General features: G+C 52.1%; 1 protein-coding gene across 1 annotated transcript; it reads left to right on the top strand.

Moving 5' to 3' along the window:
• The first annotated feature begins 1,208 nt into the window (after window positions 1-1,208).
• Window positions 1,209-17,417, top strand: Rapgefl1 (Rap guanine nucleotide exchange factor like 1). The gene is made up of 15 exons (XM_052197071.1): window positions 1,209-2,065; window positions 4,891-4,969; window positions 6,627-6,762; window positions 6,983-7,080; window positions 9,805-9,917; window positions 10,048-10,215; window positions 11,058-11,155; window positions 11,272-11,394; window positions 13,598-13,776; window positions 13,859-13,949; window positions 14,402-14,452; window positions 14,553-14,640; window positions 14,852-14,916; window positions 15,274-15,328; window positions 15,573-17,417. The coding sequence occupies exons 1-15, from the start codon at window positions 1,546-1,548 to the stop codon at window positions 15,695-15,697; spliced, it is 1,989 nt and encodes a 662-aa protein (XP_052053031.1). The 5' UTR covers window positions 1,209-1,545; the 3' UTR covers window positions 15,698-17,417.
• The last annotated feature ends 346 nt before the right edge of the window (window positions 17,418-17,763 follow it).

Here is a 17,763-nt window from a genome sequence, read left to right as displayed (position 1 = left end):
AAGGTTACCTGGGGAGCTCTAAGCCACTCTAGCCAGTTCCTACTTCCAACCTTAAGAGAGCCCCAGTGTCTGATTAAGGCTGTCCAGGAAGCCAATACTCAGACCCAGTTTCTTAGCAAAATCAGAGGTTTTTTTTTTTTTTTTTGTTCCCTCTCCAAATCCCCAGATGGGTGTGCAGAGCTTCTTTTCTGTGAACACATGCTCTAGCACACATGGATCTGGGTTTGCACAGACAGCAACACAAGTGTAGTACACACCCTGTCAGTTTCACCACTCCCAGCTATTAGCATTCCTGTCCATCCATGCCTTGCTGATGCACAATAAACAGGGTGGGGCTTTGCCCAAGGAGCACCAGCCCACCAGGAACCTGGTGCCACTCCTTCACTGTGCATATCAAGCCCAGATGTGTTCACATTGCCTCTATAGCCCCATTCTAGTGGAATGTACCCTTGGAGACAGAATGCTCTGGCGTGGCCATCAAAAGTAAGGGCCATATTGCTCCCATTCTATGGCCAGATACATTAATGTGCTAGGTGACAATAGTTGGCAGTTTGGGGACTTACGCAGCTCTTCAGTCTTGCTTCCTTTTGCTGCCACCCGGGCTAGATGCCCTTGTGCTTTTGGTCGTTTCTTGCAGTCTACTATCTCTCTTCACCCCAATTAGACCTGCCACAACCTGCTGGCCTCTGCCTGGCTCTTTCCTACTTGCCAGTACCTGCCTTACAGGGCGGCCCTGCACCACCCCTAATACCCTATCAGAAAAGGATATGGGTACCGCCCCCAGTGCCAATGCCAGTTTACCCAAGACGCCGTCCCGGCCCTTCTCAACAGGTGGAATATAATGACCAAATAAAATTGTGGGAAAGATGCAAAGAGTTCATTCAGCAGTCTTTATAAGCCTCACCTGTGCACAGGTAGGCGTGCCAAGGTCAAACATCTGCCCTGGTTATTTGAAATGCTCGTAAGAGACCGGTAATCGAGAGCCAGGAGTCTTCTGCTTTGGTAGATGTCTCCTTCGCCTTTGCCCTTCTGTGACTGTCAGAAATCAAGTCCGAATTTTCCTCGCGGTCAGCACCAGCGCCCAAGTTCAAGCCTCGCGCGGCCGGGTGGGGGCGGGCCTAGGCAGGGTAGGGGCGGGGACTGGAGGAGGGGGCGCGGTCTCAATTCTGCCACCTTCCCCGGGGCCAGGAGCGCAGCCGCCGCCGCGTCCTCAGCCTTGCGCTCCGCCCGCTGCCTCTGTCGCCTCAGCCCGGCCCCGGAGCGCTGAGACGGGGACACCAGCCCCTCAGCCTGCCAACCCTTCGGCCGCAGCCAGCATGGGGGACCACTGAGAGCGAGCTCCTCTTCCCTCTGGCACCTCCCCCGGCCACTGGCCACTGGACTCTGGCCAGCGAGGCTCGGCCACCTCTCGCTCGCAGTCCGACGCCTGGCACGGCCCTCGGCTCTGCTCCCCCGGCTCTGAGCATCGTGTCCCCGCCTCCCCCCGCCCGCGCCTGGGACACCTGGGTCCCCCGGCGGCCCCTAGGAGAGGGGCGGGGGGGGGGCATGAAGCCACTGGAGAAATTTTTGAAGAAGCAGACATCGCAGCTGGCGGGGCGAGCGGTGGCTGGAGGTCCCGGCGGGGGTCCGGGTTGCTGCGGAGGGCCTGGAGGGGGTGGGGGCCCTGGTGGGGGCGGCGGTCCGGCCGGGGGACTGCGGCCACTGCAGCGGCGTCAGAGTGTGTCTCGCCTGCTGCTCCCAGCTTTCCTCCGAGAGCCCCCAACCGAGCCCGGGCTGGAGCCGCCCGTTGAGGAGGAAGGGGGAGAGCCATTAGGGGTCTCTGAGGAGCCGGGCAATGGGGGACCCTGCTGGCTGCAGCTAGAGGAGGTTCCGGGGCCTGGGTCGATAGGATCTGGGGTGCCCCTGCGCTCTCCTTCCTCGTACTCCTCAGATGAGCTATCCCCTGGCGAACCACTGGCTTCACCACCCTGGGCCCCCCTGGGCGCCCCCGAGCGGCCAGAGCATCTTCTGAACCGGGTTCTGGAGCGCCTGGCTGGAGGGACAACCAGGGACAGCAGCGCCTCAGGTAAGCCTGCTCATCCATCCCAGAGCAAGAGAGCACGGGGTGGGGGGTAAGGGATTGGCCGGGGGGATGCTCCCTGGTTTTTTCTTGTCCTTAGTGCTGATGTAGAGGATGAAGGGAACCCCGTAGTAATGTAGGGGAAGGGACATGGTAGTGCCCACCCACCTTCCTCCCCACATTAGCATCATTCTCAGGGACGAAAGGAAACCATCTCCTTCCTTCCACCACTCTCCCTCTCCCCTGGATAGGATATTTAAGCCCGTCTCCCATGAGCCCTTCATACTGCCTACCTCCTACCATGCCCCCAAATTAGGGCCTGACATCTGGTGGGAGCTTTCCAGCAAGGCTATATGCTGTTCTCCAGACCATAGCTGAGGCCTGAAAACCGCTGACAGGAGTCCCCGGCTGGGTAGAAGCACCCAGAGCGCAAGCTGGCTCACTTGGTGGGGCCCAGCAGATAGTCACAGGACCCGGCTGCCTGTAGGGAGAGTGTCCCCCTTGAGGATGAATTCGAAGGTCTCTAAGGGAAGGTACCAGGAGAATGCAGCATCCAGAAGAATTTGAGCCTCCATAGCTCCCACCCTTCCTATGTCATGCCTCAGCAGAGGGCCTTTTTAAAAAATAATAACCACACCCTGAGAAGCCTGAGATGATGCCATTTCACCCCCCATTAGAATTTCAGCACCCGGCCAGGCGGTGGTGGTGCACGTCTGTAATCCCAGCACTCTGGGAGGCAGAGGCAGGCGGATTTCTGAGTTTGAGGCCAGCCTGGTCTACAGAGTGAGTGCCAGGACAGCCAGGGCTATACAGAGAAACCCTGTCTCGAAAAAACCAAATTAAAAAAAAAAAGAATTTCAGCACCCTTTAAAGGGCTTTTGAGAAACTCAGGCTCCTACATTGCTAGTTGGAGTGGCTGTAGAGACATCAGGGTCTGTAGATCTAACTAGGCATTCATTCCACAGGAGCCCAAGCATGAGACCCTAAAGAGGAGGGCGTTATGAGTTACCCTTCCTTCCCTGCAAGGTGTTCTGGCTTTAGGAGTGGAGTGTCACACTCTACTCCATTTTTGTCCTGAAGGTCGGGGTCCTCTCTTTTGGCTCAGGCTGCAGTTGCCCCGGGGAGCTGACACCTTTTGGATTTAATTAGAAAAATATCAGACACACACAGCTCTCTTAACCATAACTTCCCGCCTACACCACACACCCTGTGTCTCTATGACACATTCCCCAGGGAGGCTGTGCGTTGGACCAGAGCCTGCTTTGGAAGAAACAGATGCCAAACTGGAGCCCCCGTATCAGCATCTCTCTGCTCTGCCCGCCCGTGGTGTTCCTCGTCCTTGACTCTGGTTTTAACATTCACACTCTAGTGAGAGAAAGATGCGAGGAAGGATGTCAGACCTCCCTGTGCCAAGGCCCCAAACCTGGAGCTGGGCGTGAGGGCTGGGGGCCTTCTGACTGACTTTCAGAACATGGCAGAATTGCTGGGTAGAGAGGGAAAGAGAGGCTGTCCAGTTTGGACAGCAGATTGTCCAGTTTTCCCTGGGTTAAGACTCCCAATTTGTTACCTATATTCTGGCCTGGAAGGCTAAATCTCCAGAGTAGTTTGGGATACCTCCCTGTTTCAACTGCCACTCCAATATTTTTAATATAAGCCATGTTCTCAAGCAACTTGATTTCTGCCCAGGCTGTGTGGGAGGAGACAAATGCTTATTGAAGGCTCTCCACACCTAGTCAGAGCTCCTCAAAAGGTCTAGGCAGCCCCTTGTGGCCTCTAGGAACCAGGCTCTGGTACTCTGCTTCTCACTAGATTCTGCCTTGACATTCCACTTGCCCCTATACTGAGGAGGGACCAAAGCACTCTAGGTTCTTCGTTTGACTCCGGGCAAATGCCTTCTAGCTCTGGGCCTTAGTTTCTCATCTGTGAAACAAAATAAATTCGAGTAGACAATCTTGTATTGCTCCTCCTCCTCCGCCTTCATGGCTGGCATTGGCATCGGCCATGACAACCTAGGGCTGTCAAAAGCCTTGGTTTTGTCCTGGAGCAGTGCCTGGGGTCCTGGCCCTAACCTGTCCTGGTAAGGACACCTGGCTCCCTCCCTGTGCCCTGCCTGTCTATGTGTGCCAAGCAGCCTTGCCCCACCCCAAGGCTGGCTGCAAGTCAGGGCGACCTTGTACCTGGCTGACTGGCTGAGCCAGGCCCAGACAGGGGTGTGGAGGGAAAAGGGTGGTGAGAAGAGCACCTCCCCCCTCCTTTTCATCATTAACCCTTCCACCTCTGGGCACCCAGTAGACATAGGACTTCTATTTAAAGACTGAGATAAAGAGATGCAGCCTGTCTCCTCTGTCAGTTTCAATGGGGATGGTCCCCACCTGCCTTGTCAAAACTCAAAGCTATGAGATAGGGAGTGGTAGGGGAGGACGGACACACATCCCACACATCCACATCCCTCTGACTGGAACCTCTGTTTGCCCAGTTCTCTGTCGAGGGTCGCTTCTGTGGACTCCCTTTTCTCCTGAGCAGATCTCGGGCATGGTGTCTTATCTGACCAACTTCCCCACACACTGAAGAGAAGTGTGCATGGCCTTCAAAGGCACCCCCCTCCCTCCAGCTGCCTCGGCAGCTGCCAGCCCCACCCCCGCAGCGGCTGCCCAGAACCTTCACACATGTGTGCACGCGTGTGTGTGCAGAGCATGACGGGGCAGGTGGCCGGGGCTCCAGGCTTACTAAAGAGTAAAAAAAAAAAAAAAGGCGGGGGGCGTCAGGGTTTGCAGACAGGCAGGTTCTTGACGCCCCCTTCTGACCTCTGCCACACCCATTGATCTCCACAGACATTCTCCTGGACGACATTGTACTCACCCACTCCCTCTTCCTGCCAACAGAAAAGTTTCTGCAAGAGTTACACCAGTAATATCCTTTTCTGGAGTTTCCGAAGGGACAGACCAGGAGGGAGCCATATCTTTCTATTCTTACAAACTACATCCCAGCCCAAACTCTCCTTTAGAGGACACAGGCAGCCTTTGACCTCACCGGCTGTGTGACCTCCAGCAGATCTCGTCAGCATCCTGGAGCCTCAGGTTGCTCGTCGGTCAAATGGAGATAAATAGTTGCTCTGCTCTGGGCTGCTGTGAGGGTCAGCCTTGCTGCAGGGGTGGTAGCACTCTGAGACTCCTATAGGGCATAGGGTGCTGGCTGCTCGGAGGCAGGGAGATATCAGTACTAACCGAGATGTCAACCACATGGACATATGTAAGGTGTTACTGTTCTACTAAGGGGAGGGGAGACTGTGTGCTCCTTGAAGATCCTTGCTCTAAACTAGACAGCAGTGCTACACGCCTTTAATCCTAGCACTCTGGAGGCAGAGGCAGGTGGATCCCTGAGCAACCTGGTCTACAGAACAAGTTCCAGGACAGCCAGGGCAACGCAGAGAAATCCCTGTCTCAGGGTGGGGGCAGGGGGAGGTTGGGGGAATCCTTGCTGGAAACATAGGGTCTGATGTCAGTATTGGTCGTGGTCGTGCTTCAGTCGGGTCAGATAGAGATGAACTACTACTGGTCTGCTTGCTTATTGGGTCTCTTGGCAGCATATAGCATTTACTTGTTTTTTGTTTTGTTTTTGTAACCCTAAGTAGCTTGGAACTTCTTTTATTTTTTATTTTTTAAAAGATTTATTTATTTATTATATCTAAGTGCACTGTAGCTGTCTTCAGACACTCCGGAAGAGGGAGTCAGATCTCATTATGGATGGTTGTGAGCCACCATGTGGTTGTTGGGATTTGAACTCAGGACCTTTGGAAGAGCAGTCAGTTCTCTTAACCTCTGAGCCATTTTTCCAGCCCAGCTTTGGAACTTCTTATGTAGACTAGGCTGTCATTGACTTGTGATGGTCTTCCTGCCTCTGCCTCTGCCTCCTGAATGCTGGGATTACAGGAATACACCACCATGCCTGGATTCATTGAATTATTTTAGTACCTAATTGTTAATGTCAAGCCCTTGGGTAGGATGTCATTAAGTTCTCTGGGAAAAACTAGGTCTCACTGTGAGATAAAGTCAGGTTTGCAGGCTAGTCAGAGGTTAGCTGGGTCCTGGCAATATTCATTCATATATACTTTTTTTTTCTGATGGAAGAGTTTATTCATTTATTCATTTATTCATTCATTCATTTACTTATTATATGTAAGTACACTGTAGTTGTATTTCAGCACCCCAGAAGAGGGGTGTCAGATTGCATTATGGATGTTTGTGAGCCACCATGTGGTTGCTGGGATTTGAACTCAGGACCTTCGGAAGAGCTGTCAGTGCTCTTAACCACTGAGCCATCTCTCCAGCCCCCTGGCAATATTCTTAAGTGAACCTCTTTAACAGGCAAGAACTGAACGTGGTCAAGTTAACTCTCTTATTATTTGTGTTCTGAGCAAAATTGTGGCTGGTATGTGTGAGAGTCTTGGCTTTAGGGCACAGAAAGCCTTGCTTCCTCCTGATACCCAGGGCCAGAATATTTGGGGACAATTTACCTTTCCCAATTTCCTTGGCTATCCAGAACTTTTACTTAACTTAGGCGTCGTCAGCTTTGTCCAGTCAAGGAATGTGGAGGGTCCAGAAGGGCTGGGCCGGAAGCAAGCCTGTGTGGCTCTGCTCCTTCACTTCTTGGATACCTACCAAGGACTGCTGCAAGAGGAAGAAGGGGCCGGGCACATCATCAAGGTGGGCCTGGGAGGGGAAGGTGATGAGCTGGCTCCGCTCAGCAAGGGGCCCTGTGAAGGACTCCATTCCTCAAGCTGGGTACTCAGAATCGAAAGATGCCCTGGGGCCTTGCTCTATCAGATTCCCAAGTGCTTAAGGCATGGAGACCCTGCCTCAGCCCTTGGAGTGAGTCCTTGGGATGAGACATCTGCCCTCATGTCACCCTTTGCCCTCTCCCTAGGAACTGTATCTGCTGATTATGAAGGATGAGTCTCTTTACCAAGACCTCCGAGAGGACACACTGAGGCTACACCAGCTGGTGGAGACAGTGGAGCTAAAGTGAGGGGAAACAGGACCCCTGAGTTCCTCCAGCACAGGGGCTGCCTCTGGTCTTGTGCTTCAACATATTAGTTACTTGTTTCTTTGCTTGCTTGCTTTCTAAGGTTGTTACTTATTCATATTGCTTTGTCTGCATGTATATCTGTGTACCACCTCCATGTTTGGGTGTGCTAAGATCAGAAGAGGATATTGGGTTCCCAGGAACTTAAGTCATAGGTGGCTGTAAGCTACAGCGTAGGTGTTGGGAACAGAGATGGGGTCCTCTGCAAGAATAGCCAGTGCTCTACATCAGGGAACCATTTCTCCGGCACCTTTAACATTCAGTGTGGCTTTCTTTCAGCTCCTTCCCCTTACTGGAGAGTAGCACAGAACCACAGAACCACGACTCTAATTCATTCTTTTTTTTGTTTGTTTTTTAAGAGGGGCAAGAGGGGAGCTGGGCAATCTGTCTTACCAGAGCTAACTTCTAACTCACTGGGTGTCCCAAGATGGCTTCCACCAGCAGCAATCCTCCTGTCTGAGTGTTCCAAGTTTTTTAGATTTTGGTCCGTTTTTCCTATGAGTTTGCTAGTGTTCCAGCAGGTATTTAACAAGCCCTGCTTTCTGAGAAGGAGCCCTAGGTTATAGCTCTGATTCCCGAGGTGTAAATTTTCTCACCATGGTTTGTTTCAAGCTAGCAACATGGTGTCTTTGACTGTGTTTCCACTACATCCATACGTAGGCATAAATAAGCCAGAGCAGCAGTACAAAACTTAGTAAAAAGAACTTAGACAAACTTCCTTTTGTTTCTTTTTTTTTCCTTTTCTTATTTACTTTTCAGATAGAGTCCTTGTTTTTTTACATTTGCCTCCTAAAGTTGCATTATAGGTCTCTGCCACATTGCCTGGCACAGGATTTGCTATGTTTTATTTTGTTTGTTTTCTGAGACAGGGTTTCCTCTGTGTAGCCCTGATTGTCCTGGAACTCATTCTGTAGACCAGGCTGGCCTCAAACTCACAGAGATCCACATGTCTCTGCCTTCCCAGTGCTGGGATTAAAGGCGTGCACCACCACTGCCTGGTGAAACCGTCTTTTTGATAATGATTTATTTGACCTTAAGTTTACAACAATGTGCGGTGTGTGTGTGAATGAACACACATCTAATGGCTGTCCTTAAAAATTAGTTAAGAGGGGCGACAGAGATGGCTCAGTGGTTAAGAGCACTTATTGCTCTCTGAGAGGACCCAGGTTAGACTCCCAGCACAGAGCAGCTCACAACCATCTGTAATTTTAGTTCCAGAGGCTCTGATGACCTCTTCTGCACTCTATGTGTAGGGTTTCCATGTGATACACAGGGCACGTGTAGGCAAAATACCCATATGCATTAAAAATACGATCAAATCTTAAAAATATGTGCCATTTGAAAGCTGTGTGTGGTGGCATACCCCTGTGATCCCAGGTATTTGGAAGGCTGAAGTAGTAGAAGAGTCATTAGTTCAAGGCCAACTTGGACAACTTAATGAGATCATGTCTCAAGATTAAAAAAAAAAATAGTAAGGGCTTGGTATATAGCAGTGGTAGAATGCTTGTCTAATTTGTCTAATATGTGTGGTGTGCTGGGTTTACTCCCCACTATTACCAAAACAAACAGACAGACAGTTGGCAAAAATCACTAAAATTGACCTCCCTGGCAACAGGACACAAGTCCATCTAGTCTTCTCTTGGTTTTCTCATCTCCATTCCTGCTGCTGCAGGGTTCATTAGCTCCTCTAGATTACTGCCACAGCCTGTCGAGGACTTCAGCCTCTGGCCTCGCCTCTTTTTCCCTTCTGACACCAAAGATATCTTGCAGATTTTCCTAAAGGAGCCTTTTACCTCCCTGTTCCCAAAGCATCCATCTCCAAGCCAGCATCGGCACCCTCCCTTCCCACCACCTGATCATCTTCCCCGTTTCCTCTCATGTTTCCTCTTCACCTTTTTTTTTTAATTTATTTTTATTTTATGTGCATTGGTGTTTTCTTGCTTGTGTGTTGGATCTCCTGGGGCTGGAGTTACAGACAGTTGTGAGGTGCCATGAGGGTGCTGGGAATTGAACCCCAGTCCTCTGGAATAGCAGCTGGTGCTCTTAACCACCAAACCATTGCTCCAACCCCCACCCCCCTTCATCTATTTTTCTGGCAACTTCAGTGCCTTCTTACTTTTTCTTCCCATGATACTTCAGGGCTCAGGTCAAAGGCCATCTCTTTTTATGGAAACATCTCAGATTTCTCCCTTTCGGGAAGTTTTCTTCCTCCCCCACAAGCATCATTCTCCTGCTCCTTCGTCACCTCACAACACTTCCTGGCTGGTGTTAGATGGAGCTGCACACTTGTCTGTCTCTTTCCCAGACTGTGAAGCCCTTGTCAGCAAAATTCAGGCATCCGATGTCCTACTACTTACCCTGTGCCAAGAGTGTGGCAGGACACGAAGGATGAAGGACTGTAAAAACTAATCCCATCCCCCAAGAGCTGTCAATCCGGTAGAAAAGACGACATGAACAATACCGTTCCGTTGTTTTGGCTTTTGAGACGAGAGAGTCCTCTTTCCTCATGGGTGGGTGGACCAGAGAAGAGCCCCTGAAAGAGGCCTTTGATTTGGGTCACTTGGACGATTGTTCTCTGCTGGTCATCGTCCTACCCCTATGTTGCTGCCTGGTGCGCCATATGCCTGGCAGGGCTTGCTGATACCCAGCAATGTTCATGCCAGGATTCCAGAAGAGAGCCAGCCGCCCAGCAAGCAGGTTAAACCGCTCTTCCGACACTTCCGCCGGATAGATTCCTGTCTGCAGACCCGAGTGGCATTCCGGGGTTCCGATGAGAGTGAGTGTGGCCTTTAGAAAGAGCAAAGCTTCTGGAGGGACTCTGGGAGGTGGTTGGGTCCCTGGGCCTTGTGCCACAGCAGTGGAGTCCCCGAAGGCCCTTTCACAGTGTCTTTCCTGTCTCCGCTCAGTCTTCTGCCGAGTCTACATGCCTGACCACTCTTACGTGACCATACGCAGTCGCCTCTCCGCATCAGTGCAAGACATTCTGGGCTCTGTGACAGAGAAGCTACAGTACTCGGAGGAGCCTGCAGAGCGTGAGGATGCCCTCATCCTTGTAGCTGTTGCTTCCTCTGGAGGTGAGAGTCAACACACTAGGCAGGGGTAAAAACTACATCCTGGATCCGATGCTTAAAGTATCATCCTGGGTCCAGCCTTGGTGAGTACACCACCTGGGAACCCCTACTCAAACCTACAGGACTAGAATCTGCATTTGGACCAACTCTCCCAGGAGATTCCTGTGAACATTTAAATGTGGGACACACTGGAACCCTTGGGTTCTGACCTGGGTGCTGCCTGATACCTACTTGGAGATTGTGTTCTGGGTCCTTCACACACACACACACACACACACACACACACACACACACACACACACACCCCTCACCTCTCTCAAATACATGCTCCATTTTTTTTTTCTTCAAACAGAAGACATAGGGGAGGCTCCAATCCTGTGGGGAGGCAGAGAGCCAGCAATGTAGCATAGCTCGTGGTATGTGTGTGTGTGTGTGTGTGTGTGTATGTGTGTGTGTGTAAGAAAGACAAAATTTTATATGTTGTGAGCCCAGGCTGGTCTGGAATTTGCAGGCTTTTCTGCTTCTGCTTCCCAATGCTAAGATTTCAGGCTCCATAACATTCATCTTATCCTCATTTTCCATAAAGAAAAAGTATTCCAGCCTGTCCAGGGTCACAGGGATGAGGGGTGAGGGGTGAGCTACATATGGGATGGCGTCTATAAATGCAAGGGAAATCATTTGACAACTTTCAGGTAAATACGGCCTCAGCTGGTGATGATGCAGGTCCCGCTGGTCTAGGATGTGTGTCAGTGTAGTTCTGTGGGCTCCTGCATGGGAAGGGGGATGGTGGCTTAGGTCTGTGAAGGGTGTGGGCAGCCAAAGCTGAACAGCCTGTTCCTCTGCAGAGAAGGTCCTCCTGCAGCCAACGGAGGACTGCGTTTTCACCACGCTGGGCATCAACAGCCACCTATTTGCCTGTACCCGGGACAGCTATGAGGCCCTAGTAAGAATCGCTTTACTGGTCTCTGCTGGTAATGTGAGATGCAGGAGGGAGGCAGGGCTGAGTCGCTCTCACCTTACCACAGGGAGCCAAGTTCCTCTGACCCCACCTGCCACCAGGTACCCCTTCCTGAGGAGATCCAGGTCTCCCCGGGAGACACAGAGATCCACCGGGTGGAGCCTGAAGATGTGGCCAATCATCTGACTGCTTTCCACTGGGAGCTGTTCCGATGTGTGCACGAGGTGAGGTGGAAGCCTGCGCTGGGCGGGGATTGTGTGTTGTGTGTGTGTGGGGGGCGGGTGTTTGCTTTTGCGGCAGATGGTCCTAGCTAGAAGGCTCACTTGTGGCACACGCATGGGCAGTGAACAGTCAGAACCTTCATAGGCCTTTGTCCCCTCATCGGAAAAATGGTAGAGAGCCTCTTCAGCAGAGTGTTTCAGCGGCCCGAGTGGCGCCCATGTAGGCTCTGAATCAGGATTCTCGTGTCAAGATTCATAAAAACTGGTTACTATGAAGCTGAGGGTCGTTCAGTTGGTTAGAGTCCTTGCCTACCGTGCACAAAACCCCGGGTTCGGTCCTCACCTCCCACGAGTGAGCCAGGCGTGGCGGTGCACGCTTGTCATCTCAGTACTCGGGAAGTGGATGCAGAAGGATCCAGATAATTCTGGGCTCCATGATGAGTTGAAAACCAGAGGGATTCACAAAACCCTGGCTCAAAACCACGAACAAAAAACATGAGGGCTGGAAAATTGGCATAGAGGTTAAGAGTGCTGGTGTTTCAGGGAATCAGTTGGATTCCCAGCACCAGTTCCTGTGGCTCACAACCCTCTAACTCCAGCTTCCAGGGCTCTACTGACCTCTTCTGGCCTCTGTAGAAATGTGCTCGAGTGCATGCATGGGTGTGTGTGTGTGTGTGTGTGCATATTTATTTAAATATATGTCTTTTTTAAAAAGAATTATTTATTTTATGTATGTGAGTACATTGTTTCTGTCTTCAGTCACACCAGAAGAGGGCATCAGATCCCATTAGGAATGGCTGTGAGCCACCATGTGGTTGCTGAGAATTGAACTCAGGACCTCTGGAAGAGCAGCCAGTGCTCTTAACTGCTGAGCCATCTCTCCAGTCCAAATATAAAAATCTTAATTTGTAGCCAGGTGGTGGTGGCACATGCCTTTAATCCCAGCACTTGGGAGGCAGAGGCAGGCAGATTTCTGAGTTCAAGGCCAGACTGGTCTACAGAGTGAGTTCCAGGACAGCCAGGGCTACACAGAAAAACCCTGTCTCGAAAAAAAACAAAACAAAACAAACAAACAAAAAAATCTTAATTTGTTGTTGTTGATGTCGTTTTTGAAACAGGGTCTCACTCAGTATGTAGCCCTGGCTATCTTGGAACTCACTCTGTAGACCAGGCTGGCCTAAAACTCAGAGATCTGCCTGCCTGCCTCTGCCTCTTGAGTGCTGGGATTAAAAGTGTGTATCATTATGCCTGGCAAATTTATTAATAAATTTATTAAGATTTATTTATTGTGATTGAGTGTATACATGCGCATGTGAGTGCAGGTACCCGCAGAGGCCAGAAACACCAGACTACCCTGGAGTTGGAGTTCCAGATAGTTGTGAGCTGTGTGGAATGGGAGCTGGAAGGGCAGAACACACTTTTAACCATTGAGCAACATCTCCAGCCCCACCCCTACCCCTGCCCCACCCCACGTCCCACAACTAAAATCTTTTTTATTTTTATTATTACTTATTTCTGAGTACTTGTATATGTCTTGTTATAAGGTCATAGAGGTGTCAGATTTCCTGGAATAACAAGGAGTTGTGAGCTGTCTACTGAGGGTGAGGGAGTTGGACTTTATCTGCTGGGGCTGGAAAGATGGTTCAGTGGTTAAGAGCATGTCACTGCTCTTCCAGAGGTCCTGAGTTCAATTCCCAGCAACCACAAGGTGGCTCACCACCATCTGTAACGAGATCTGGTACCCTCTTCTGGTGTGTCTGAAGACTGCTACAGTATGCTCACATACATGAAGTAAATAAATAGATCTTTAAAAAAATTCTGAACTTTATCTTCAGCAAGATTAGTATGTGCTCTCAATACACTGAGTCATCTCTTCAGCTCCCAAAGTAAAATCTCTTAAGATAGATAGATAGATAGATAGATAGATAGATAGATAGATAGGGAGGGAGGGAGGGAGGGAGGGAGGGAGGGAGGGAGTGAGGGAGGGAGGGAGGGAGGGAGAATAAGAGACTAGCAAGGGCCTGGTGCCTGGTAACTCACTAGGTGGTAATTAGTGCTAACATTATTTTCACCTGTTCCATCTTGTCCTGTCCCCATTTTCCTGTCTCCCTCCCCATCCCCCTTCCCCCTCTCTCTATGTGTTCCGCTGCCCTCTTTCTGCCCACATCCCGTTTACCTTGCCTCTCCTCTGCCGCCCCGGATGCAGTTGGAGTTCGTGGACTACGTGTTCCACGGAGAGCGCGGCCGCCGAGAGACAGCCAACCTGGAGCTGCTGCTGCAGCGCTGCAGCGAGGTCACTCACTGGGTGGCCACCGAGGTGCTGCTCTGTGAGGCCCCGGGCAAGCGTGTCCAGCTGCTCAAGAAGTTCATCAAGATCGCGGCCATGTGAGTTGAGTGCCACTGGTGGATGCTGGGGAGGGCGCGGTTACCCCATGACCTCTGACCCCGCCTTCCTCCCCCCGCGCAGCTGCAAGCAGAACCAGGACCTGCTGTCCTTCTACGCAGTGGTCATGGGGCTGGACAATGCGGCTGTTAGCCGCCTGCGGCTCACCTGGGAGGTGAGACGACCTCTCCCTTCTCTGCCCACAGTTGTCCCACTCCAGGATCTGTGCAACGTGGGCTCCTGATGCTGCCGCTCTGGGGGGGAGGGGCAGGAATCTGTGAGAAGCAGGTGCCCTCTCCTGGCCTCTGCTACTCAGGACACAGAGCTTTGCCCGTGTGTTTGCAAGTTAGTAAAAAGCTAGAATCCCACTCCAGTGGCCTTGCTAGGAGCCTCCCCTGGGTCGCAACCATCTCATGGAGGGAGCATTTCTGTGCTGTGTGAAGTTTCTTGGGAAGTTTCAAACTCCCCGAGTTTCTATGTCCTCACCTAGTTTCTCCTCCCCTCTGGAAATGTGTCCATAACTCTCTGAGGAAGACTAGTCACAGGCTCCCATGAAACTCAAGGAGCGCCACACTGACATTTCTTTCTTTCTTTCTTTCTTTTCCCCCTTTCCTTCACTCTCTGCAGAAGCTGCCAGGGAAATTCAAAAACCTGTTCCGTAAATTTGAGGGCTTGACGGTGAGTGGAATTACCTTTTCTCAGCCCCCCCCCCGGAATGGGAGACGTCTTTGGGGGTACACTAAGTTCATTTATCTCTGAACGTTCTGTGGAATACTAGGACCCCTGCCGGAACCATAAAAGCTACAGAGAAGTCATCTCCAAAATGAAGCCCCCTCTGATTCCGTTCGTGCCCCTGATCCTCAAAGGTCAGCCTCTCTTAGGCTCTGCTGTTCCTATCCCGCATTCCAGGCTCCCATCTCCCGCCTCTTAGTCCCCTCTCAACCCAGCTGTGGGCGCCCACTTGCAGAGAAGTCCCCCCCCAATGGAACTGCGCATGCGCATTCGCATAGTACAGGGCCTGGGATGGGTTCCCTCTCCTGCTCTGTCCTCACATTTAGCTCTCTTCCTGCTCCCTAGACCTGACCTTCCTACATGAGGGGAGCAAGACCCTCGTGGACGGTTTGGTGAACATTGAGAAGCTGGTGAGTGGAACTGCCAGCCCCTGTCCTGTGAGTGAGGGGCCGCCTTCCCCCTCTCCCTCCTGTCACTTCCCCCAAATAGCAGCCTTCCTCTCTGCTGCCCAGCCTGCCTAACAGACTCCAGCCTGTCTCCCTGGTGGTATCACTGTGGCAACCCACCCACTAGAGGCAAAGCTGACAGGCAGCTTGGGGGGGGGGTAACTCAGCCTCCTTTTTTGGCACCTTGCTATTACCCGTCCTTTGGCCCTTCAGAGGCCCAGTCAGTGGAGACTGAAGACAGTAGAATTAACTCTGTAGAGAGTTAAGTGGGGAGGCCTCCGTCTGCGCCCTTTTCGAGACTAATTCCTTGTCATCTCCCAGCATTCAGTGGCCGAGAAAGTGAGGACAATCCGCAAATACCGGAGCCGGCCCCTCTGTGAGTACCCTGGGCTCCGTGAGCTTCCCGGTAGGACTTTGACAGAGGGGGGGACGGGAGAGCAAGCCCGTGCTCAAGTGTGGTGTATTTCCTCAGATGGTCAGTTCTCCATGCTCGCCTTGGGCGTCTGCCAACACCTGTCCCCACCCACACCCCTCTGTGCTGCCCCGCCCGCCCACCCGCCATGCTTGTAGGGGATTAAGGGAGGCTGGGAGGCTGACCCCTCTCCCTCCCTGCACCCCAGGCCTAGACATGGAGGCTTCCCCGCATCACCTGCAGACCAAGGCGTACGTGCGCCAGTTCCAGGTCATTGACAACCAGAACCACCTCTTCGAGCTGTCCTACAAGTTGGAGGCTAATAGCCAGTGAGAGTGAGGGGCCGGCTGCCCCACCCCAGTCCTTGGCGCCTGGCACTTAAGCACTTTGCACGACGCCCTAGACAACCTGCCCGCCCTCGGACGGACTCCCGCCCGCCTGCTCCCTGGAGTCACTTCCTGTCGGACAAGCAGGAGTCCGGAGGGATGGACTACCAGGACGCATAAGCCTGCCATCCTGCTGAGGTCCTCTTACCTTGCTCCTGGTGTCTGGCCTCTCTGGGAAAGGGGCGGAACACCTCTCTGCTCTCCAAGTGAGGTCTGTTCTAGAGATGGAGTTTCTAGCCTCCGCTTCCCATGCAGGAAGGAAGCACCCACTCTCAGATCGATCATGGCTGTGGTATGGGAGGCACTGGAAGCCTCCTTCCTGGGCAACTGTTTCACTGATCCCTGGATTTACACCCCCTAGAATTGTGTGTGTGTGTGTGTGTGTGTGTGTGAGTGAGTGATATGTACGATTGTCCCCTTTTAGGGTGCAAGAGTGCATCTGATAATGTAGGGAGAGTGTCACAATGTCACAAGTGTGTTGAGGATCCCTTCCGTTTGGTGCTACCCTTGTTGGCTGTGTCTCCAATCACTCCCTGCCCAACCCCACCGGCTGTCCTACATAGGAAGACTGTGGGCCAACCTGTTCTTGAAGGCAGGAAGTATCAGTAGGCAGAAGAGTCACCCATCAGTCCCTGTGCGTCCCTCCCCCCCCCCCCAAGCTTCCCCAAGATCTCTGGATATGCGTCAGTGAGAGGTAAAAGATGCTCAGGGAAACGCAGGCCATAGCAGCCTCTGGGACCTGCCTCTGCCTTATGCTGGGTGGGGCGCAGTGGTATCTGGAGCTAGGGATGCCTGTTCCCCAGACCTCTCTGCTTTGGGGGGTTTCTCACTGCCAGGGAGGGAGTTGTTATCCTCCTTTTGAGTCTGTCTGTCTGCCTGCCTGTCTGCCTGTCTTCATCCCCCTTTGTCTTTCGATAGAGCCTAGGGTGGATCTCAGTACCTAGGGCAGATAGCTCCTCCCTGCGTGGGGAGAACAGCAGCAGCTACAAAGATGGGGCTGGGCTCTGGCAGGGCCTTTATTACCTCTCCCATCACTTCCTCCGCGGCTGAGGGGTTGCAGGGGCTCCTGGCAGCTACTGGGTGAGGCCTCTGGGCACAGCCTCACTCCTCCTTCCTGGCCCCACTGAAGTGGCCAGAGGCAGTGAAATCGGCTGCAGCTCCTGCTCTGGGGGGTGTATATATTTTTTACCCAAAGCTCTGAAATTGTACATTTATTTTTTAAAACCCAAAGAGGGAACAAACCTTGTATCATATGTAAACACTGTATTATAGGTTATGTTGTACAGTCCCTTTTATACAGCAGTTCCTGGCAAAATATCCACAGACATACTGTACGACTTCCCTAGCCTGTAGTGGTGATGGTGACCACTACTCTCCCAGACTCTGTTGCTTTCCTGCAGCTGCTGGCTACACCCCACCGGCCCAGACTTCCTGTCCCTCTTCTGTAGCTCTCCATCAGTCCTCTCTCCGGTACCCCAACCCTCCACAAACACCGCCTCCCCAGCCCTTGGCTGCTGCTTGCCTCTGATCTTGATGCTTGCCCCGCTGATCTTCAGGGGCCCCATCCTCCAACCCTGTAGCTTTAACAGAGTGAACCATGTATGTTGTACAGGCCTTGTTGTCATTGCAGAAACTGCTCGGTAGAAAAAAAAATACACTAAAGTCCATGAACCAACCTCCTGATGTTCTCCATTGTTTCTCTGAAGCTGGGGAAGGGCTGGGGTTGAGAGGGGGAACAGGAGACACCCTCAGAGCACTCAAGGCCCCTCAGCAGGGCTACCTAGAGTTACCTGGACAATTGTGTGTGTGTGTGTGTGTGTGTGTGTGTGTCGGGGGGGTGCCAAGATCACAAGACCTGTGTTTAGTGTATGGAACTCAGGAGATGTTTCTGTCCTCACTTGTTCCCAGTCATATAGATAGGTGATCATGCTTCTAGCCCTGCAAAGCCTGAAGCAGAGGCTGGGCAGGCCCCACACAAAGTCAAAGTTCCAGGGTTTGGTGGGGCAGGCCTGC

Source organism: Apodemus sylvaticus, chromosome 10 (genome assembly GCF_947179515.1).
Source record: "Apodemus sylvaticus chromosome 10, mApoSyl1.1, whole genome shotgun sequence".
In the NCBI taxonomy this organism is placed as follows: Eukaryota; Metazoa; Chordata; class Mammalia; order Rodentia; family Muridae; genus Apodemus; species Apodemus sylvaticus.
The sequence above is the reverse complement of the archived record's forward strand: the minus strand, read 5'-3'. Positions and strand labels throughout refer to the sequence as shown.

Bases quoted from the DNA above. Each gene is read 5' to 3' on its own strand.
- Rapgefl1 (XM_052197071.1), top strand. From the start codon at position 1,546: ATGAAGCCACTGGAGAAATTTTTGAAGAAGCAGACATCGCAGCTGGCG. The intron at 2,066-4,890 runs GTAAGCCTGCTC...TGATCTCCACAG, and splicing joins CAGGGACAGCAGCGCCTCAG to ACATTCTCCTGGACGACATT. The intron at 15,329-15,572 runs GTGAGTACCCTG...CCTGCACCCCAG, and splicing joins ATACCGGAGCCGGCCCCTCT to GCCTAGACATGGAGGCTTCC.